This window comes from Grammomys surdaster, unplaced genomic scaffold (genome assembly GCF_004785775.1).
Source record: "Grammomys surdaster isolate TR1022 unplaced genomic scaffold, NIH_TR_1.0 126118, whole genome shotgun sequence".
Taxonomy (NCBI): domain Eukaryota; kingdom Metazoa; phylum Chordata; class Mammalia; order Rodentia; family Muridae; genus Grammomys; species Grammomys surdaster.
In genome coordinates, this window is record NW_021620926.1 from 3,662,009 (window position 1) to 3,687,266 (window position 25,258).

The window sequence follows — 25,258 nt, forward strand, 5'->3', positions numbered from 1 at the left end:
ATTTAAAATATAAATACAAGTATGAACACAGAGGGGCTTTGAATGCATGCATTGAGAAGAGGAAATAACACAATTCCAGAGACCCTCATGTCAATCTTCATGGTGTTACATGACCTTTAATATAAAGTAGAAAGAGGATTTCAGAAGAGGACAAAAGTCATACCTAAGCAAACTTCTCAGATATAGTTGTGATCTTATTAGTTGTTGTCTCAGAAGAAGCTATCTCTATCACTATCAGTGATTGTAGGGACAATTTTGTTCTCATATAATTATTTATGCTTTGGGGTCTAGTCTTACCAGGATAGGCAGTACCTCCCATTTGGGCTTCCACTTATTTTGGATAGTTTGGGTTCCATGTCTCAAAGATGTTCATCCATCAGTCCATTGCTCATGTAATCAAGGTCACTCAAGAGTAAAGATTAAGTTGACAAACACAGAGCTAGAGAAAGGCAAGATGAGGTTAGTTAGTCTAGTCAAGGTGTTCTTCTTCAGCTACTTTGAACAATTTCACTGAGCTCTGTAGCACAGGATATCTGTCTGGTATCTGGCCATGGGATTATTTGAACAGGTATATATTAGGAAAGAATGTGAAACTCTAAAAGGAAAGTAGCTGGGGTTATGGTCTTTAGACTAGTGAGTGACTACTGTACATATACTATACTATACTATACTATACTATACTATACTATACTATACTATACATTTATATTCACCATAAACAATAGGAATAATTTCTAACTCTAAGTCTTAACTACTTTTATATTGTTGTGATAAGACACCATGACCAAGGCAACTATTGCAAGAAAGCATTTAATTAGAGACTAGCTTGTAATTTCAGAGAATTAGTCCATTATTATCATGGCACCAAACAGAGTGGCAGGCAGAAAGGCATGGTACTAGACAAGTAGCTGAGAGCATTACATCCTGATCCACAGGCAGCAGGCAGGAAAGGGTCAAGAGGAGGAGACTAAGGGAATCATGGCTTTTGAAATCTCAAACACACTTCCAGCAACATATCTCCTTCAATAAAGACATACCTACCCCAACAAAGTCAAATCTCCTAATGCTTTCCAAACAATGTATCAACTGGGGGTTACATATGAAAATATATGAGCCTTTGGGGACCATTTTGATTAAAACAGCCACACACCTGGAGGAATATTACATCCAAGGTCAGAAAGAATCTAAGAGTCAATTGGTCATAATGTAGAAAGCAAAAACCATACTTAGTACTCCTGCCTGTACATAACTCTTTGTTTAGTCATTGGAGAATTCTTTTCTTTGAAATTTGCTTGATAAGAAGTCTCATTGCCTTTCAAGGTGACATTTGTATAAACTTTCCATACCTCTAATTTCCATGTATGCCTACCAAATTCAGCATCTTTTCTAGAAGAGAAAGAACAATACAATCAATGACCTACATTTGGTTACTTTAACAGCTGACTTCCATAAGAAGATTATATATCAGATATCTATTCAATTAGTATTATCTATCAAATTAAACATCAATACCTTTAAGTATCATTTAGTTGTGATAAATTTTATTGAGTCTAGTTTGAATCACCATATATAAGCATGACAAAAAAGTTACAAATTTTCTTTTGTCCTTAGTTAACAATATTGACTTAATTAAATCATTATTTCTCTGATTATAGCAAATGATTCTGTTATTCTAGTATGTACTGTAATTATGACCTGAACAAAAATCTAAAGGGTGAAAGCAAAAATCACAATGCAAATAAATGTTAAATCACTCAGATGCTCTATCATATTGGTGACAATGGTAATTGCAATGGCAATCACTTGTCCTTGTTAATTGTACTTTCTCCAAAGAGATTTTTTTCTGAACAGACTCATAATGTTGCCAATTGTATGTGACCCAGAAATTTCTCAGATGAAGGAAAAAAGAGAATCACAAAGTTGTATCATTAATTCAACATTATTGTTTCTTCATGTCTAAATGTCAGCTAGACACACTATAGGAGAAGTATATTGTGTTAGATCATGAGATCTTTGGCAAACAGAAAAATATAATCCAGAACTTTTAAAAGGATTTTAAAATGCAAGTATTATCTAGAAGAAAATGTGTGCTTTGAGGTTGAAGCAGAGGTCTCTCAAAGGAATAATACCTGACCACAACCCAGACATCTGATTACTAAAAGAAAACTCTATGATTTGAATTTAGAATAAAGTTTCAGAAATATTGGTCTAACATAGTCTCAATATATTTAAAAGACTTGTTGGTAAATTTTTTTCCTCTGTGCTTTTACAATTTTTAACACTTTGGACACCAAAAATCAAGAGTATTTAAAATTATCACTAGCAGGAATACTGTCTCTTACGATTGTAAATTCTTCAATTAGCAGATGACATTTACAAATAAACCATAAGCAGTCCAATTTACCAATGATTGCCTGCCTGCATGTGAAATTAATATTCATATAATAATTTTAAATTTTAACACATATTTTACATACAACTGGCATTGCCATCTTATAAGAACAACCACAGATCAGAAATGATGAAAAGGTTAGAGATATGAATATTGAAGTTGAAGTGGATATTTAGCTGAAGTTGAAGCCAAAGCAAATTTTAGATTTAATTTGCTATATAACTAACAAATAATTTCTCTTCTTTTGACTCTGCTAATTCAGTCTTAAAATATCTATATATGCTCATGTGCAGAACAACATGTCCCTAAGCACAACATAGAACATATAGTGTCTCTCAACCACAATGAATTCTTTGTCTTGGTTACTGAGTGAGATGCCCCTTCATTTCTATGAAATTCCTAAGTATAAATCTAGCCATGATCTAGTATTAAATAAAACTAGAAATCTATAATCAATTACATAATACTTCTATGTTTGCTGATTACCTTGTCTTCTAAAAGACTTATGAGTTTGCCCCTGAGAGGTAGAATGCTGCTCAAATATTTTTTCTGTGTGCAACTGTAGTCGTAAAAGATGTCAATCTCCTAATATCATCTCACTGAGAGAATTTCACAGCTTTGGGAATTTTTAATACATGGCAAGTTGTCTCCATTGCTTTGGGGTCTATGCTAAAGTAGCATATAGTGGGATAGTATATGATGACCACACCTAATGGCCAGGACATTATTTAAGAAAGAGAGAGGGACTAAGGTCTTACAACATTCTTTGAGGGTAGAACTCTAATAACCTAAGTCTTTCTGTTAGGTAGCACCTTCTAAAGAGTCCACCCAATAACAGAAAAGACTGTGGACTGAGCTTTAGCTCATGACTCTATTGGGGAATCTCAAATTCAAACTACCACACTATTTAAATGCAGTAGTATCTAATAGTTAACACTGTAAATAAACATGAGGTACTATATGACATTTTTATGTTACAATAGTTTATTTAAAAATATCGGAACATGACTTATCTCAATGCCAGCTCTATGGTTTTATGCCCAACACTTCTGATGACCTCTCTGTGAAACAATTGCCTATTGCTACTTGCTTTTAATACAGCATGTTTAACCTGCATGTCAGGTTGCCCTGGATGCTGTTCTCACCATTTTAATGACTGACAAAAGTATGTTTAGATCAGCCAACCAGTCAATTTGGGGGGAAAGGTTAGACCATTTTATTAGAGCCTTTCTTCAACTTGTTAGCAATAGTTCTTATATTTTCTTTCAATTCATGAGATAGTAGTACCAATCAAGAAACCAAGCATTTAATCTAAATAAAAACAGATTCAGTGTCAAAATATTGTTGCTTAATAGAAGAGAGAAAAATGTTCCTAAATGTGGTATTCTAGAACAAAATCATGGAACTCCATTCTGCTGATATACTTAATAGAAGAATTTAATCTAAAAATTATCCTCAAGCTAATACCAATATAAAATTAATCCTTAAAGTTTGTACTGGTAGAGGTGTGTGATATAGACCCAAAGGATTTAAGACTGCAATGATATTAAATACCTAATGGAGAAATCAAGTTCACGCTCACTAGAAGCTTTAGCATGACTTTCTAGTGTTCATAGTGTTAGAAGGTACTTTGCAAACTACCACAGGAGAAAAGCAATCATTAGCATTACCCAGCTACATCAACATCACCAGCTACAACATGCGACAGAGATCTACCTGCCTGCAATATATCACAGAGCAATGATGGCACAACTGTGTTTAGGAGTAACCAACCACTTTGATTGTATTTAAGGCCCTCTCCAATCTCCATTGTCTCTCAACCCTCATCATATAAACTTCTTCTTATAGTAAGTGGGAATTAACAAACGATACATAGTGGATGATGAGCAGAGAGAGACAGGACCACTCAGCTGTAAATGGGATGTTGTTATCAAATTCTTTCCATTAAGGCTCAGAAATTTCACAAAGGAGGAGGCAGAAAGAATGTAACACATTTTTTTTAATCTCAAAAGCAAATGTAAAAGCCAGAAGAAAATGAAGCAAGAAAATAGGAGAAAATTCTTTTTAGCCAAGAAAAGCAGTAAAGTCTAAACTATCAAGCTGAAGGCCTTCATCTTGTGAAACAGGAAGTCAACAAATCATGTATAAAATTGAGAAAACAAATAATTAGCACAATGACATGACTACATATGAAAAATTAAAATGTTTGAAAGCCATTGTTACTAAGTAGAAAGCAGGAAACTATTTGGTGTTATCTGCATTTTTACACAAGTCACTAGGCAAGTCTTATATTTTAGAATTTGATCACTTTTCAAAATCAACTACTAACAATAAAAGATCATTGTAATTAGAGACAAATGTAGTAAAACATGTCTGGGTGATGGAAGTTTATAAAAGGTTATCTCCAGGGAGTCTGAGTGAATTTATTTTTATTATAGAGTTGATAATAAGGGATCATATACACTTTGAGCCTTAAAAAACATTGTTAAACTATTGCTGAACTTCGATTTAATATCTGGACTATAATTGGAATCTAAACCAAGTAAATAATGAAATATGAGAACTGCTTATTTAGTGATTTACAATTCATTGAAAATAATTTTTAAATGTCAGTGGTTGAAAACATCCTAACTATGTAAAAACTGATATCTAAATAAATATGGAACAGCATTATACAGCCAACCTAAAATTAAATTTTCAAATAACATAAAATTATGCAGAAGAGTTTCAAAATAATTACAATAAGGTAAACATTTGTAATTCTTAATTTTTGATAATTATTATTTCTCTATAACATACTTATTCCTAAAGAGTGACTAGCACTCTTGCTCTCCCTAACTTATCTTGTTCTCTAGCCTGTCTGCAGCACTCAGCTGGGGATGAAATAAAAGAGAATTTCTCTAGGTTTCTACAGACATAAACTACAATCCCATTCCTACAGTATTTTACAGAACTCAATTCCTTCCCTTTTGTAATTTCTCCCCTGTTTCTCTCTAGTCTCTTCCTCAATTTCTTAAATTCTGAGCAAAATGCAGATGACAAGACAGAAGCAGGATTCTAATAGAGTTCAGACATGCAAGTATGGTGGAAGGGGCAAACGAACATCCGTATGTACCAGGTTCCTGTATATATATAAATTACATTGCTGACTCCTTCCTAGTGACTAACTGGTTTGATTTCTGCAATAGTTTCCCAAGCCAGTATTTCTTCATCATTTCCCTGTCTCCACCAGACTCTCTCCCTCTACTGCTAAAGTTCATGGATATATTTTTTAAGTTGCCTATGGAAATCTGTTTTCTCCTCTAAGGTGTAGTGAGGCCATTCAATTCGGCAATGCTGGAGAAAATGTGTCACGCATGCCTGGCTCCATTTTTATCTAGATCCATGTTTTTTCAAAAGGTGATTCTGACACTACTCATTTGGGAATTGCTTGGTACCTGTTAAAAATACAGATAAATCAGCTTGTTCCAAACTACTGAACCCCTATGAAAGCAGAACCCCTAAAATGCATCTGTAAAACCTGACATTGAATCTTCATGCAAGGTCAGATTTATAAAACACAGGATCCAAATTCTTGTGAGAATAACGCCACGTGTTTATATGTGTAAATATTAATATCCTTTTAGAAGCTGCAGATTCCCAAGTCCCACTTGCCTTTTTTAAAATAAATAAATAAATCTGGACTGCAGAGCTGGCTCAGTGGATAAGAGCACTGACTGCTCTTCCAGAGGTCCTGAGTTCAATTCCCGGCAACCACATGGTAGCTCACAACCATCTCTCTTTTTGTTTATTTCTCTTTTTTTTTTTGTTTTTGTTTGTTTGTTTGTTTTCCAGGCAATACCTTTATTGGCTGAGCATCTACCCCACACACAGGCTGTAAATACTTTAGAAACTGGTGTACACCATTGTAGATACTCAGCTCTTCTGTTAGTAAAGAAGCAGTCATAGAAAACGCATAACAGGAAACATGAGGCTGTAAATAAATACAGATTGATTAGAAATTCATGGGGTTCTATCAGCTTTGTGGGCTATAGTTTGTAGAGCTCTAATTTAAAACTATGAAATATTCTGTGAGGATTCCACTGTTTGGGGGAACCATATAAAGAGAAACTACAACACTAAATAGATGTAAGATGTATTTCTTTTTTTTTTTAATTTTTATTAATCATTCCATTCGTTTACATCTCAAATGATATCCCGGTTACCTCCTCCACCAACCCTCCATCCCATGATATCCCACTTCCTGTATACCCGTCCGCCACCCCCCCATCCCACATCTGTCCTCCCCCCTCCCTTTTGCCTGTATAAGAGTGCTCCCCCACCCACTCACCCTCTCTCACCCCACTGCTCCAGCATCCCCCTACTTGGGCCACCAAACCTCCCCTCGGACCTAGAGCCTCTCCTCCCATTGCTGTCAGGCAAGGCCATTCTCTGCTACATATGTATCTGGAGCAAAAGATCCCTTTAGGTACACTCCTTGGCTGGTGGTCTAGACTCTGGGAGAACTGGGTGGTCAGGCCAGCCTATGTTGTTCTTCCAATGGGGTTGCAATCCCCCACTGCTCCTCCAGTCCTTCTGCCAGTTCCCCCACCAGGTTCTCTAAGTCCAGCCTGATGGTTGGCTCCAAGCACCTGCCTCTGCTTTGGTCAACTGCTGGCCAGACCTCCCCAGGAACTGCCAAACCTGGTTCCTGTCCGAAAGCGCCTCTTGACCACGGCAACAGTGTTGGGTTTGATGTCTGCAGACATGATGTATCCTCAGGCATGGCCATTCCCCAGTTGGCCCTTCCTTCGGTCTCTGTTCTATTTTTTTGTCCCTGTTCTTCCTTTAGACAGAAACATTTCTGGGTTTTTAAAAAAAAAGCCTTTGAGATGGGTAGGTGGCTCCATCCCTCGACCAGGGGCCGTGCCTATCTACTGGGGGTAGTCTCCATAGGCTCTGTCTCCCCGTTCTCTGCACATTACAGCTAAAGTCCATCCCATTGTGTCCTGGGACCCTCACGTTTCTTTGGTGTCTGGGACCCACCAGTGGCTAGCCCCAGTCCCTCATCCCCCTCCCTGCTACCTATTTTTATTCAAATTCCTGACCCTCTGTACCTCTCTCAAGTCTCCTTCAGAATCTGATACTACCACCCTTATTTCCTCCCACCTCTTTGTCCCTCCCTTGAAGTTATGTAGTCAGAGCACTGAAAATCTCACGCAATAACTATTTTGGTGCATAATGCAATATTATTAGCTATAGCTTTCATGTTGCAGGCTAGATCTCCAGGATCATTTATCTTACCTAAGTTAACTTTGTGCCCTTTGACCCAGATTTCCATTTCCTCCTGCTGTCTGTCCTTTTATTCTGTTTCCTAGAACTCAACTGTTTTTACTACCACCTATAAGGGAGTCCACGAAATATTCTTCTTTCTGGGGGTTACATTACATAGCCTTAGATGTTCCAGATTCACACAGATTGTTCCAAACAGTAATGTGAAAAAGCATCATGAATTTGATCATAGCTTCTATATACCAATTCTAATTTTCACTGTAAATACTGACGCAAAATAAAGACAAGAGGAAACTGAAAAATATCCTCCAACTTTGTCTCTTGATTGAGGCTCATAATACACAGCAGTTTGGGCTGGAGCTAATTTTAAACTCAAAATGTCTCACTCAAGGGAGTAGTATAAATGAGAACAGGGAGAGAGGCGTCCCTGGCAAATCCACCTCGGTCTATTTACTCCCTCCTTAAATCAATACTCCTTTAATAGAAGGAGAGAGCAGAGTGTCATTACCTCACAGCCCACTGCAGTAGGAAAATATCTCCCCAGGGAATGAATTGGGAGAAAGGAACAAAAGCGAAATCACATACACAAAGCTAAGTTAAACGTTTATCAGAAATGAAGCATCACTGAGAAACACACAAAGATTTGAGAAAACAGAGGGAGTCAAATACATGGGAAGTCATTTAAAGTAAGGTACAGTGTTTTATCAAGAGAAACTGTGACTCATATTAAAGTTTGTTACACAAGCAAGGTGGCTCAAACCTTTAATCTCAGCACTTGAGAGGCTGAGGCAGGGGGACCAAAACAAATGGGAAGCCAGATGAGAAACAGGGAGTTTTAGGTTACAGGGTGAGATCCTGACTCAAACCACCAATAAATAAATAGGTAAAGTTCAGCACACAAAATTCATGGCAACTCTACTCTCGGGTCAATATAATGAAAATATGGAATATGAATCTTATCATTTGGAGATTTCTCAGCAAACTATTGCTCTAAGTTTTATCCTGAGATACAGTGTGATACAGTACGTGTATTCAGAGGTTAATTAATATAAATTGAATGTCAAAACTGGTCTGCAAACAAGTACCTGGAAGCCACTCTATCCATGGCAAAATCCACAGACCACAGGGAAGACTCAGCCTACCTGCAGCTCAGAACATCACAACTGCCCCAGAAGGTTCTGGAACAGACTCCCTCACTTAAAGAAACCAAAGAACACTCGCTATAAGTTGAACTTTTAGTAGTGGAGGCCACGTTTTTTGAGAATAGCTCGCACCACCCATCCAGATTCCTACCCATCCTCACCAGAGATGACAGTGACAAACAGCAAGGTTGGTGCTTGGCCTCCTCGATGCTCTTTAAAAAAATAATGTCTGCCTCTTAATGGGTTCAGTTCCTATAATGAAAGGTCATTGTGAATGACATCAAGATCTCTGTTAAAGTAAACCCCAATTTAACTACCAGGGGCCAGCCTTCTAAACAAGCCAGTATAGTCTTACTGCATTGTCTACCACTGATCAGAAGATTACTAACATATTTGAGTTATCCAAGAAGAATTAATGATTAGCACCGTGTTACCTGAGGTTGAATACTTGCAAAGGTATTTTCCTGAGAATTCTTTTAGAATGGCTTCTTAAATCGTAAAACTGCTTCCATATACTTATATTCAAACGCAGGCAGGGTTACATAAGCCATGTTCGTGCAAGTATACAAGACATACTGCATATCCCAGCACATCTTGCTATCTTCCCTTTTTTTTTTCTCCTCTCAGTAGTCTTACTATTATACTCCTAGTCGTTTACTTCTGCTTTCTTGTCATTTGTATGTATGCCATGTTTTCATGTTTGCCTGGTGCTGAAAGAAGGTTAGAAGAGCCACCATGTGGGTACTGAGAACTGAAGATACCCAGAGACCAGCCAGCTGCTTGTCCCACCCCCCGCAGCGGATGCCACTACTATGTACAAGGATGTGGTGAAAAGATGGGAGAGAAAGAGAAGCAGAGTAGCCTCATAAAAAGAGGTGGAACAGGAGATGTGAGGGTAGAGAGGAATAGCCTGTTGTGAGTATCCTGCTCTACCACCTGACGCTACAGTGACGTCTCAGCCCTTGATGCTGCTGAAGGCCATGTCTGGGTCCACGGCCATGCAGCATCAGAGGTCTGCATCATTGTCAGTGGATCACATTACCGAGATAATAAAGACCATGGAGACATCCCTGGTCTGGGCAACCACCTGGAACCACGTTGATATCCACATTGATATCTATACTGTGTAGAACTGGCCCCACCCCTCACTAGCTGCAATGCAAAGAAGTGAGGGCAGTGCACCTAACCTGGGTAGCACGGTAGAGCTGGCCCTGATGGCATGGGCCTGGGTGAGCTGCCCTGAGCCGGTGAGCACAGGAGAGATGGCTCAACCACTTGTCAGCAGTGAGGTGGCGTGAGTATGGAGGTGATGCCCTCCCCAACTACTACCACCTGTGGGATTTAGGAGAGATCCATGGTCCTGAGAGCAGGAGATCAGACCCCACCTCTCACCAGCTGCACTCGGGAAAGTGGGCCCTATACCTCAACTAGGCAACACAGGAGAGCTCCCTCTGCTGGCCTGAGTGAAGGTGAGCTGGCCCCACAGGCATGAGATCAAGAGAACTGACCCCACCCCTTGCCAGCTGTGGCATTGCATGAGCCACAGCAATGCTAGAGAGCTCACCCTGGTGGTTTGTGTGCGGAAGAGATGGTGGCCTGACCAACTTGGCTACAATCCAGGTCCAGATTCAGAGTTTAAGTTAGCCCACCCCAAAGCTACCTTATCTATGAAATGCTGGAGCGCATGAAGGGCCAGTCCTACAGATCCAAAGTTGCAGGATCAACATGACTCAGGACAACAAGGGGATATCCAAGAGGAGACCCAGTAAGGATTCAGTGTTGATGGTGTAGCAAAAGCCAGAGGCCTTAAACGGGACCAATGACTCATTGCAATGAACATCTGCAGGGAAAGATAGGAACAAAAGGGTATGCCGTGGGCGTGCTGTAATGTACTACGTCTTCCACAATGAAATCTTTTTTACGTTTTGTTTGGTTTATTTTTTTGCTTGTTTATTGTGGTTTGTTTTTAAATTTTTTTAGGGGCGGTCACTAGGGCAGACAGTGAATATAAAGGGATGGGGAGACGAGTGGCATGGGGGTGCATTGTGTGAAACCCACGGAGAATCAACAAAAAGCTTTAAAGAACAATGTGTTAGACAGCTGCATGTATTTAGTGTTGAGGGATCATTATGTATTTATCAAGCATGAAAAACTGTGTTTTATATTTGTGAATGTTTAGTTAGTTAGTGAGTAGGGCCAATATTTTCACTAATTTCTTAATTAATTTTCAGTTTCTTAAGCATTTTTCCTTTGTAATGAAATTATAAATCGTGTTTTAACTCAGCGTTTATTAATTCCTCATCTTAAGATCATGAGAAACAAAAGCAAGGACCTTTTCACAGGGTTGATAGTGAATATAAAAGAGAGACTCAGTTTCCCCACTTTGTAGGGCTTTTTCTTATTCCTTCATGTTTTATTCAATACCTGACTGAACTCACCAGCCAACACTCAGAAACATAAAAAATAACCTTTAAACACAGACCTAGAGAATCTGTGAGCCCCTTCTAATGTTGCCTATGTTTAAATCGCTAAACTTACTAATTTTCAGTCATTTACCTTTTACCTGGGATATTGCCTACATATTGGATTCAGGACGTTTATTTACTTAGGAAAAGAATGCATTACAGTGTCGAGGTTCAGATTAAAATGAATAAAGCAAGTATATAATAGCTCTTCAATTTTTATTTAATTCCTTTAAATACACCATTTTCAGGAAAGCACAGTAGAAGACAGTATGGACCTTGATGTGTATTTTGAAAGAATTAATGAATGATGAGCCCTGAAAACAGACATACAGGTAGCATCATGCATACTAAACAGATCATATTTTAAAATACATGTTTGTGTGTGTGTGTGTGCATATCTACATGCAATAGCATTCAATATTTTTAAGAGGCCATGGATTTGAAGGAGAACAGAGAGGGTATATGAGAAGGTATGGAGGGAGTAAAGAGAAGGGGAAAATGTTGTAGTCAAGTTATAATCTCATAAATTAATAAAAAGATTAATGAAAATGATATAGTCATGGTTCTGTTGTTTTCCAACCATGTAGTGGTTAAGTACTACAGGGATTTGAACCAAAACAGGGAAACCTGTGAGGTAAATCTAACCTTAGGCAGAGGAACAAAATATAGGCCTTAAAAAAATTGTAAATACTGTAAAAAAAATTTCTTATTCTCATCAGGAGCAGCACAATATGCTCAAGAATAAGTTCAAAACTTGCATACACCCGCTCCATCCCTGACTTTGTCATTAATGCAGTACACTAAAGGGCCACAGTGGGGACGGGAGAGCTCTGTTTAGCTCATATGACCTTCAATAATGACGCCTTGCTGCTGCCTACATGCAAAAGTATAAATCAGGGGTAACTAGCTTGTCTAATTCATGAGGTTTTCGTGACACTCTTAGACCACACCTGAGTGCACAGCGACATGACAACACGGGGCAGATGAAAGGAAAGCGCGTGGTGAGATCGTAAAAAGCAATATAAACACAGGTTACATTTCTTTTCTTCTCATCCAAAATCCAACAAGGTCACAGACTAAAACTATTGGACATTCTTTTGATAAACCAATTCACTTCCTGTTCTCAGCTGTGTTTCCCAGGCATGGTGCAATTAGAATCTCTTAATCATAAATATGCTTTATGTTAAAAGCACATATTGCTAACTCTATCCATCTTGGGACAAAGAAGATGGGGAGCAATGGGGTAGCTGAAGAACTTTTCTTTCTAGAAAGTTCCCAATTGATGTTAATACTGCTGGTCCTGGGACCACACATGCAAAACTGTGCTACCCTTGATGGAGAGCCACATGCAATCGATGGCTGAGGAGAAAGGGAAAATCGAATTTCTCTTCAAGCTATGACAGGTAATTTGATCTCAAATGGGCAGCTCTAGATACATGTACATACAAGCAACATGAAATGCCCTCAAATAGGATGTATGTGTGCACATGTGTTTGTGTGTGTGAATGTATGTAATTAATTAAAGAAGTGTTCATGAATTTGATAGATAGTGGGGGGCAAGAGAAGAATTAGAAGAGGAAGAGGGAGAGGTAGAAATGATGAAAATACAATACACATTTATAAAATACTCAAAAAATAAGATTTAAATTAAAAAGTAATAAGAGAGTAATGAGTGTACATAGCTGTATGTGTTAACGTGTAAATTTTATCTTGGTGAATTTTAAACTAATCCAGTATATGCTATACTCTTCCATACATTTGGTTTATTTCAGATACTCATCAAATTGGATTTATTTTATTATCTATTGTTTTGATGTTAATATATAAATCAAATTAATCCAATCCCCCCTTTAATTATCCAAAATATTAGAGCAAATGTCTCAGCAATCTAAAAGATTGTTTTCATTTTTATTATTTTATGTAAAATATTATCTTGATGTTTTATGGTTTATGGGTTTTTTTTGAGAAAGTAATTGAAAGTGCAAGTGCTATAAGTATATTTAAACAAAATGTCCCATGTCTACTCAGGGTAGTTTTTGAGTAAAAAATAGGACACATCTTTGAGACAGAAACACTGACAAGTGTGTCAAAGCTAATCCTGTCTCACTTAAGAGCCCTGGTCCTATAAGCAAACTCTGGGAAAGTCCAAACGCTTAGAGTAAGGTCCAAATCTCAGGTGAGTCACCCAAAATCTAAGTATAGGCTGCATTTGATCAAGCAGCATCTTTGGGACCCAGGAAAAACATCACAAGGCTGGACACAGGAAAATAGAATATCCAAGAAGTGCCAAAGTCTAAGCTCTACTGAGAAATTAGAAGAAACCCCTTGCTCTATATCATCCACAGTGGTAAGTGCAAGAAAGAGGCACTTACCTGACCCTCAGCTGGGAAGGTGACCCCAAATTCTGTACCCTTCCCATTAACATCTGCAGAAAAGCTCTCAGGGAAGACACTCTAGCACATTACCCAGGGAAAAAGAGTTTGACCTGAAAGCTATATCTATTGCTAACATGAAATGCTATTCTTCTTCCCTTGAGACTTCCATATAACTTCAACGGAATCTGTGATGAGAAATATATCTTCTTCACTCCTTTTAAAAATGACACATAACAGCTACATTTACTCATGGAGAATCCTGTGGTGGACATATGCACCAAAACAGTAAAATGTTCAAATCAAGGCCAGGAGGTCTATATCCTACACATGGGTGTCTTTGCAGTGATAAGATTCGAAATTCTTCTTTTGAAATGTCTGTTGAAATTATCTGTAAGTAGTCTACTATGTAATCATTTCCTGATTTATTTACCCTATCAAAGAGTAGCTTACGATCTACTGGTGAATGCTTCTCTACTGCCTGGTCACCACAGTCACCCTATCTGTGGTAACCACCATTCTACTACCTCTATCCATGATGTCAGCTCCTTCAGATTTCACATGTGAATGACATCATGCCATCCTAGTTTTTCTGTGCATGGTTTATTTCACATACAAATCCTCCAATCCTACCTCTGTTGTTGAAACAATAGTATTTCATCTTTTTACTGCTGGATAGTATTCCATTTTTGTATGTATACCACATTTTTAATTCACCTAACCATTGCTCTTCACTTCAGTTCAGTTCATTTCTTGGATATTACTAATAGTCCTACAAGACACACTTAAATCATTTCTCTTTTCTTTTTTGACATGTATCATACATTCTTTAGATCAAGAAAAAGAATATTCTTATTAATATGTCAGCTCTCGTTTTTAAAACTAATAGATCCCCATTATTCATGAACGAAGTCTGAGCTCCACTAACGACCAGTCAATGAAAGATTCTACTTTCTGGGGGGGTTTGTTGCTATACTGAGAAGCTACTGTTGTGTCTTCAAAGTGTCTACTCAAACTGGACTCCAAATTCAATCCTCCAATGATCTGTCTTCTCAACAACAAGAATATATGACTGCTGCAATTCCAAACAATGTAGGAATTTATTGAACATCCTCATGCTTCAGTAGACTCTCTACCAGGATGGGAGAAATAGATACCAAGGCCTGTCTACCCAGCAAACATTTCAAACTAGAAACCAACCCAAAGCAGACAAGCCTACAAATAAATGCATCCACACATCACAGTTAGAAAACATTGAGTAGATACAACTGGAGAATGATTAGCTACGTGGAAAGCAGTAGACGAATTATGTTGAAATTCTGATTTTAAGACCAGTGTGGGTGTAGAAAAATTCTTTAGCATGGGGATCTATCTCGTTTAATTATGAACAGCAACAAAAAACAAAAACCCAACGCAACCAAGTAAGTTCTGTAACCTAGGAAGCCTCCCTTTTTTCTTTCTTGGCTGTTGTTCTGTCTCTGGATTGGGCAACTTTGGAGCACTTACTCATCATCCTATCATTCAAAGGCAGGGCAGGAAATCATTTTCGACATTTATGAAGAAAAGTACTGAAAAATACTCTCTATTTGATGTTTCTCAATTCTGAGGACAGTTAAACGAATGTCTCAAAAAGAGCTGGGGGAGTAAAGTAAGCTGCTTCTTCTGCTAAGCCTCTCAGTGGACTCGGGATAAATGGCATCTGCACTCATCTTTGCATTGTGAAAGGGATGTTTGGGGCTCACATTCTGTGCTTTCATGACATTTCTTCAGGATGTCACAAAAATAAATAAAAGAGTATCATTTCCAGGCTTAAATGAATGTTTTTTTGAAAGCTATCATTACCATTATCAGAGATTTAAAAATAATTTCACTTAACATTAATATTATTTTACTAAAAGCCCAATATAATATATGTATATGGTGTGCTATATTTTAAGGCTACAGTGGTGAGTGAGGCAGATGGGATACCCTTGTAGCTATCAGCTCAGTTCTCTTGAAAGCAATATACGTTTATTCTCTGTCATAGAGAGACAGGAAACAAAGCATCCAATAAGCACACTCTGATAGGAAGTCCTTCCCATTCTGCCAATCTACATCCTGTATACTGTGAGTGTGTCACTGGGACTTTCCCAATCCCAGTACATAGATGTGTGAAATTAGAACAATGGAACCTAGAATGAAGCCAACCACGTATGGTTACAAAGAGGAATAATAGCCTGCTACAAACATAGAAATCAATTAAATCACAGTTCTCTTACCTCTTTCCTGCTAATTTTTTACCTTGGAATAGTGGTGAAAACATCTAAAATAAAGATTAATGAAGTCCTAAGAAATCTGTGGTATAAAAACTTGTTCTAACTAAGCACTCATCTCAAAAGTAACTATGCTACTCTGAGGACTTATGTCAAACTTCATTCAAGAACTGGCTAGGTGGATGGCTGATTGATTGGTTGAATGTGTGGATGGATGGATGGATGGATGGATGGATGGATGGATGGATGGATGGATGGATGATTTCAAAATATAATTTACTTTCACATATGCAATCAGAACACATCCATTAGACAAGTCAATCATAGCTTGAATCTCTGAGAAGAGTCACCATTTGGTAGTAAGGGATTCTGGGAAATCAAATATCAGAATCACATTAAGAATGAAGCATTTTCACTTTCCAGTTCATGCTTTGTATTTGAAGTTATTATCAAAAGTGTAAAGAAAAACTTTATTTAGATGAGAAAATAATGTTTGAGAAAAATATTTAATTTAAATGTTATACATTTATTCTTCTATATTTGAAATTGTTAAGAATTGAACGTGAAATGTTCTGAGAAGGTTCCTGTGTTCATATGAGATTGTTTCTGAGAAGTTCCAGAACCTTGGAAACTTGCAGCCTACATAGCAGGAATGGTCTGGTAAGATCAGGTTGGTGGAGGGTTTAACCCACTTCTGGACCTTTTTCTGCTTCTTTGTCTACCCATAGGTGAACAGATGCTGATTCATGCTCCCCCTACCAAAAACGGAGCCCTGGTACCACACCTTCCCCTCTGTGATGTACTCTGTCTTCTGAAAACATGAGCCAAAAGAAAGCTCTCTGCCCTACAGTTGTTTTTTCCAGTCATTTTGTCACAGGATAAAAAGGTAACTATGCTAGTATTAATGGCCCAGCCATTTTTATTAAGTAAATAGAATTTGATTTTGTAAAGTGTTTGGTTATCTTCCTGAGGTGTTCATTTGTGTCAGGGAAAAATGACAATGAGAAGTAGGGCTGACTCTGGAATAGAGGCCATGCTCATCTTTAGAAGGATGAATTCTTGGCTGGGAGTTTCCCTGTGCTATGCAGGAGCCTCTCTTGATCTCTGTGCTGAGAAACTGTTCCCACAGCCAATTAGGAGATGGCTTTGCCTTACAAGCTTGAATCCTCTGGTTCTCTGGGAATTCAGAAACTTGACAACAAAACTACACCATGAACAGTGAAAATACCAGTAGAGTAAAATGAGTGGGAGGAAAAATCATTTTATTACTTTTCTTAAATGCATGAACAATGAAGCATGGTTATGAGATGCCTTACATCTATTAGACTCTGCTGTCTCCAGATTCCTGACTGTCTTGTTTTATGAGAAATACTTAGACAGGTTAATATGACCAGATGCACTAGTCACATACAAAATGTCACTCAGAGAATACTTCCCCAACCTCATGAGAAAGGCAGATGATGAATTTCTTCAAAACAAACTTTATAGACCACTGGGAAATGTTCAGTAAGACATAATGAGGCAGATATTCTGTTAAAATTAGCTCAGAACTTTAGAATACCCTTGTGAACCAAGATGGGTAAATAGATATTAACATTCTCATATTCAGTTTCCACTGACGAGTTATTCCTGCTAAGTACCCAAGAAGTTTCAAGGTCTAATGACTAAAGTAGAGGCTCTACCTGAGATGAATAAAAAAACCTAAAAAATGGGACACAGGTAATCAAAGACATGGGGAGATGATTTTGATATGTAGATTGTAGACATGTAGAAATAGCTTCTAAAGAACCTTGAAGCATTCAAAAACCTCTCCTTTTACGGAGAGATGGTGTCCATGGGACGCCAGTAAGAAAAACCCTAAACAGAGTGGAAATCACACTCTTGCCTGAGGTTTAGACAAGGGCTGGACAGCAATTCAGCTGATAACTCATCAGAGAATTCTAAAAATACCAGAATTCACCCAAGAATAATTTCTTTCTTTTCTTTCTTTCTTTCTTCCTCTCTCTCTCTCTCCCTCTTTCTCTCTCTCTGTCTCTCTCTCTCTCTCGACATGTATATATTGAGAGATAGATGATAGATAGATAGTTAATAGATAACTATGATAGATAGATAGTTAATAGTTAACAGATGATAGATGATAGATATAAAATACATAGATAAAAATAAATAGATTATATAATAAATACATAGACAAGACTGATAGATACATAGGTAGATCACACGTAGGTGACAGATAGATAGATAATAGATATATAGACAGATGATACAGAAATAGGTAGATCGATGATAGATAGATAGATAGATAGATAGATAGATAGATAGATAGATGGGCAGATGATAGTCTGTGTATATTTGAACATGTGTATATATGCATAGGATTGTGTATATGCATGTAGAGTAGCACCAAAACAGTGTTCCTTAAAATGTGGGTGTAACGTCACCTCTAGAATCCCTGAGGTGTTAACTAAAAGCTTCAGAATCCCTGGACCTTATCCAATTGTGTACCAAACCAGAATCCCTGGAGATGAGGCATGAGAATTTATATTTTACATCAGATATGCAGGCTACTTTCCTGCGTACTTATGCTTTAGTGGCACTGGATTAGATGATATCTGATATCTAGTGAGCCTCAAAACTTTATAGCAGTCATCATTCCAAATCAGTATATTTTCTCATTCCAATTAGTTCCTTTTAAAAAAAAAAATCTCTCCTTACCTATTCTATTCTAACTTTTAAGCTTAGCTAAATCATAGTTCTTAGCTTGAGTTAACATTGTGGCTATAAGGAAGGTTTGAAGTGAGGGTTGCATCAGCTGTAATGATGTCCATTGTTTTTAAAACACACAAAAAAAATGATATCCTACTAGGCATTCCTGAATTTAGTGTTTGCTGAAATACATCTATTGAATGAAATATGTTGAAGAAAACTATCTTCTTAAATGATCTCTCCAGTTTTTAGATGTTTAGATGAGTGATATGCAGTAAAATTGCTACCAGATATTCAGTAAAAATGCAGCATTCAGCCAAATTGCCCATTGCTAAGACTATCCGTATGTTTTCAGCAGGAGGATTGAGATGTTTTCGACATGTCTGATAAAAGAGCTATTGCTCTCTTCTCTAATGGAGCACAGAGAAAGGCTGATATATCTTCAGAGATACTCATTTGTTATAGCTCATATCTTTTAATAGTGGAGCTCACTACCTGATATTGATTCTTCAAAGATTAAGAAGCTTCCCATCATTGTCTCTAACCTGGGTGCCTCTAAGCTATAAAGCAGACATCTTAAGATGATTTGATACAGGGGATTTATCACTTCACTTAACAGAATCTCAGACTCTCAAAGGATGTGTGTACCTTCTCTATTACTTAATGCTCCAGAGTCCTTAAAGAGGGGACATGGTGCTAAATTCTGCAATTTTTATTCCCTGGGAGACAGATCAGAGTGAGTTTCATCTAGACTCACACAGAATAACCGTGAATGTTTGTCCTGTGCTGGTTTACTTAGAGAAAGGCAGGGATGGTGAGATGGAAGAGAGATGGCAAACAACGTATCCCTGACATGCGAGATGTCAGACTCATAAAAACCCTTCTTTGCTGTCTTATTCCAGTCCAGCTTCCATGCCAAAATAATTTACAACACAGGAAAAGCTCAGAGATGCAACTCTTTTGAGGATAGTAGTCACCCTTTTGCCAATTTATCACACAAGATCAAGGATTATTTGTCTCTTCACAACTCCTAAGGCTAAGTCATTAAAATTAAATCTGCTTCCCTCCCCCACTGAATGTATCAGAAAATATGCACATACCAAGAAAGGAAACGCCACTCAAGGAATGAAATGTTATGCAAGCTCAGACAAATTTATTGAGAATTTGACAGACACATCCACGACTTCACCATGACAGGGAATCATGAGAATGTTGAAATATTCAAAAGCAATACATGCCACAGCGGTTGCTGAGCTTCTGAAAAAGTCCCAAATAAAGAGCATCCAGGAAAGGCAGAGTAAGGCATCATCTAGATTTTTCAGTTCCTTTGAGACTCAGTTGTAAGATCTGAAAAACAGCTTCTTGGAAGAGGTTGATGAAGAAAGAAGGATGAAAGGAGATGAAACTGGAACCTGGAGGTGCCACAGAGCCTTCATGAAGAGATGGATCTGTGCCTGGGGGATCTCAGCAAATCAGTAGAGAGCAAATGGCCAGTATCTTCTGTATGCCCCACAGCCATTGTAGCCATAGCCAAGGCCATAGCCAACTGGAGAGTAGGTGCTACCATAACCACAGCCAACACTGTACCCCAGAGGGTAGCCATAGCTGCCCCAGTAGCATCCTGGGAAGACAGAGCCCTCAAAGTCGGTGTAGTACATGATGTCAGGAATGGAAGGCTTAGGTAGGAGGAGAGTGAATGTGATGGATTCTGTAGTCTCAGGCTGTCTTTATATACCCTGACTGAGGGGCGTGGCTTAAGAAAACACAGAGCCCTCATTTTCATTGTTGACACCAATTTGCACTACACAAAGCTCATTAATTTGTTGTGCTCTTGCCTAAGAGTCTATGAGAAAGCTCTTTGTGATACAATGCAAGGAGACGATTCCATCAAACAAGTTATGTGCCTTCCAAAATGGGTTATTACAGGAACTTCAAAAGCACTTGGTCTTACAGACCCTATATATAATTTCAGTTAGCAGGCTTTGTAACGCCAAGAAAGAGTCCAGTGTTGTTAGCTCTAATGCAGTCATCTCCTGCTCTGAATTTACACAACCAGGGCTAGAATTCAATAGATATGTGTTGGACACTTTAAGTCAAATAATAAGCTATGAGTTTGTCTCAGAATCAGAGTATTTCTTACCATTTGCTGGATTAAAGAATTCTCTCTTTCTCTTCTTTTTTTTTAAGTATGTAAGATGCTCACCACAGACCTTCCCACATCTATAGATAATCTGTTATGTAAACTAAACTGTGTAGAAAAGTAAATTGGATAGACCCCATCAGAATCATATATAGTAGTACATATCTATACCACCTCTGCAATTAAAAATTTGCAAAATCAAAGTATAATTTGTTGATTAATCATAATACTTAATGTCACACCAGTGTGATTTGTTAATATAATACACTACTTCTGGTAAATATTTAAAGTAGCAACATTGCAAAAACAACAAAAAATAATGAAAATTTTTATCCTAAAATGAAGACTGCTTTTGTATTAGATCAAGTAAGAGAATTTTATCTTAAAAATATGATGATTTTTATGAAGCATCAAATGATAATATGAACTCACAGTCATATTTTTTTAAAAAGTCATAAACTGAACATCTCTTGAATTTCAAGGAATTGTTAGATGCTAGAAATTGTAAAAATGAGTGAAAAATAGTAACTACATTGGAAATGATCAATGAATGAAATACATGTTGTATGTTTCACTTTTAGAATGATTATTTACCCTACAATAGGGAGCCCAGACCAGTCTCCTTTAAATGGAGATTTAGTCCACACATAGGAATTGGAGGAAGATTAAATTTATCAAAACTGTCTTAGACCAAATATGATCTGACAAATCATTCTCCCAGTACCTGAATGGAGATTTCCCTTCATGGAACTTTATATGGGACTTACAAAAGTACCACAGATGAGGGCACACGGCATAAAATAGAAAACAAAGCATGATCTAGCCAGATGATACAAAACAAAAATGTGTTACACACCAACCCCCAGACTTTACTTAACATCCCAGAAGTGATTTTATTCTATCAACAGCCAAGGAGGCATAGGTTGATTCCAAGGACAAAATGAGACTCTTAGAGAAACTCAAAGCTATGCTAGTTCTAACCACTAATTGTTTAATTACAGCAGAAGCAATTTTGAAAACACAGAGTTGCCCCACCACCCCGCTTCATAAACAGGGTGCTGCCTATGCTGATTCAGAACTTAAAATTCAAACTCTTCATGTGGTGTACAACTAAGGGGGCCAGAAAATTACCCTTAGCTTCATTCATAAATGTAAAGATACTAGAAAACATTCCCTAAAATCCTTGGAATGAGTTGTAATATATTGCGACCATCCTATTATTTCATCTAATAGCAAAAATTCAGGTATATTAGGGAAAGAATAAAATCAAACAAAATGCATTGTCGGACAGAAAAAAAAAAGATTTGAATCAATGCCAAGCTTCAATTATAAAAGCCTGATTAAATAAATTTCTCTCCCACCCACCCACTTAATCTGACCCATGCTGATTTTTGCCCTTGGTGGCTTAATATACAGCTTTGTATATGAATGATAATGGTGAGTAAAGAATTTATATAGGCCATCCTTTTAAACAAGCATAACCCCTTTTAATAGAAAATAACCTGGATTCTACTAGCAATTTATACAGAATATGATGCAAAGAGAAATTTTGGGGGAAAAACCCATTATTTCTCAACAAGTCATTTTAAAAAATAATGGCCAACTCAACCCAATTGGATATATGAAAGCTTTGTTTCTAATATGTGATTCTCAAAGAGGATCCATGTTTTACAGTCTGAACTTTGTACACATTGGGAGACTTCCTTATGAACAAGAAGATAACATAAATACAAGTCAGTGCAATGGTAAATCACCACACACAAAAAATTAAATGCCAACAAGAATAGCACACATTAGGAAATCCAGGAGTGAATACCAGTTTTACTACGTAGCTGCCTGTTAAACTTCTAGACCTTTCTATCCCGTAAACGAACTTCTGGCTCCATCATTTTAAGCTATTCCCTCTGTCATCCTTCCTGGGCTGGATGTGACAACAGAGATGCATCCAAGGATATAACCTATAGCCATGAATGCCCACAACACATCCTCCAGGTGAATTGGCAGAGTTGCAGAGAGGAAAATTCCTCTCATATATGAAGCTGTGCCTATCTGAAGTAGCTCTGTTGGATACAGAAGTGGCTGAGAACCACGGTAATCTATCAATCTATTCTAAGTTAAATGTGTTTGTGCTTTAATTTCTGCCTAGTCAGATGCTGAAAGACATCTCTTTGGACTTAATCGTGCCATCCAATGAGTTATAGAAAACTTCAGAAGGAATCTGTACCAGTCAGCACTAACCCAAGCCAAGTACAGCTCAAATGTCTCCCCTGTACCCCCTTTCCAACAAAACCATGTCATACCAGGTCTCTGGAATAGAAAAACATATAGCCACATATGCAATGACAATATTTCAGCAGTGTTTGCTAAATAGTCATTTTCATAAATCTCGGGATGTTTTTCTCACTTAATGGCATTCCTAAAATGTTGTACAATTAACAGTTGTATTTTATTCTTATTTCTCTTCTTCAATTTAAGTTAGCTTTAATATGTATAAAGATAAAATGGGGGAAATCATGTCCCTTGATTCTCTGCAAAGGAAAAAAATATCTGTGCACAAATATCAGAAGAGGAGGCAATTCATGTGCACAAGTCTCATCACTTTCAAATGTAATCCTTCTAATTTGTTTACTAATTCATTAAACGTATAAAGCAATTAGAAGGGACTGTTTTTATTTTTTGCTGTTTTTGTGGTGCTAAGAATCAAAGCCAGGATCCTGCACATGCTAAGTGAGTGCTACCACTGGGCTACAGCCCCAGACCACTAAATGAGAGTTAATATGACAGTGGTGATGCTAGAATACAAAATTTATCTTTCAATAAGCAAATGTGTATTTTAAAAGTCATAAACTGGGGCTGGAGAGCTGGCTCAGCGGTGAAGAACACTGACTGCTCTTCCAGAGGTCCTAAGTTCAACTCCCAGTAACCACATGGTGGCTCACAACCATCTGTAATGGGATCTGATGCCCTCTTCTGGTGTGTCTGAAGTCAGCTACAGTGTATTCACACTCAACGAAAAACTAAATAAGCTTTATTTTTAAAAAGTCATAACCTGAATATCTCTTGGATTTCAAGTAATTGTTAGATGCTAGAAATTGTAAAAATGGGTAAGAAATGGTAATTACATTAGAAATGATCAATGAATAAAATACATATCATATATCCTACTCTAAAAGGGCCATGGGAGAGAATTTACAATTCTACCTAAAGAAGTGGAGACAGACCAGCAAAGCTCCATCATGGAAGGAAGAGATGCATTAACTTTGTCTTGAAAATTGGCATTTTACTACTGAACACAGGTAAGAGAAATATTTGGACCTACTGGGGGTGCTTTTGTTTTTGTTTTTGTTTTTGTTTTTGTTTTTGTTTTTGTTTTTTTTTTAAAGTAGTTAAGACCAAATTCCCTAAGGAATTTGCCTTCCAGGAGTCACTAGTAGTTCAATGGAGTCTTGGATATAGAGGAATGAATGAAAGGCAGTGATGTCAGGCAGGACTGTTTTAAACATCATTTGCACATAACAAAGCCATTAGATTCATGGACTCTTAGCAATGGTGACTTATTGCACAAGATAAGGCCAATAAACACCTCAATATGTTCATGCTCACAAGTTCCTATCCCTAGTTAAGGAACTATTGGGAATTAATGGCACTAGGAGAAGAAGAGGATTTTTTTTTTTTGACATGGAGGGGGAGATTTGGTCCCTGGTCAGCTGGCTACATTCTGGTGGATGGCCCGTATATGGGCAGCACAAATTGGATTCAATGGGTTATAAAAACATACTAATAACAATTCTCAAGAGGACATAAAATTACTTTTTTAATCTGCTACCCGCAGGCAAAATGTCTAGACAACAAAACTTTTATCATATTAGCCACACGTATAATACACATACACACAACACACCCCCACACACACAGAGTTTAAAAGATTTCAATACAAGTAACATGAAAATCAATGGCAGAGGATCATATCACTGCCTGTTCCCCATCACCATCATGTATGTGTGAACCCACACATACACACATACACACACACACACATTAACCAAAACCAAAATTCACTACCCACAAATTGTATTAAGATCACTTGGGAGACCATTTAAAAAGCTTTAGCCACATGTTAGAGTCAAAACCCTGAGGATAATGAGGGGGAAAGATTTGAAACACCAATAACATTACTAAATCAGCAAAGATTCTGACAGTATTCTAATTATCTATCCTTATGCCCAGAGATAAATATAGTCCTGACCCTTCATCAAAGGAACGTGTCTTTGCAACAGACAGAGAACATTACAGAAAAAATACAACCAATAAAAATTAAGAGCGGTTGTGGAGCCCAGCCCAATTTATACATCTACAACACAATTCCTGAACCTAAGGCTCAGGAGTTGTTTTGGAAGATGGGGAGCAAAGATTGCAAAAGCCAGAGGATCAGAGAGACTGTGTCCCCTAGCAATGTCAGAAGCTATACCATTAAGTCTTACCAATATGGCTCCCTAAACATGAGCTGTACAAGAACAA

General features: G+C 37.6%; 1 protein-coding gene across 1 annotated transcript; it reads right to left on the reverse strand.

Annotated features, from left to right (window-relative positions):
• Window positions 1-19,733: 19,733 nt before the first annotated feature.
• On the reverse strand, window positions 19,734-20,297 carry LOC114611580 (keratin-associated protein 8-1). The gene has a single exon (XM_028756287.1). It carries the CDS (start codon window positions 20,256-20,258, stop codon window positions 20,073-20,075), a length of 186 nt encoding a protein of 61 aa, XP_028612120.1. The 5' UTR covers window positions 20,259-20,297; the 3' UTR covers window positions 19,734-20,072.
• Between the last annotated feature and the right edge of the window lie 4,961 nt (window positions 20,298-25,258).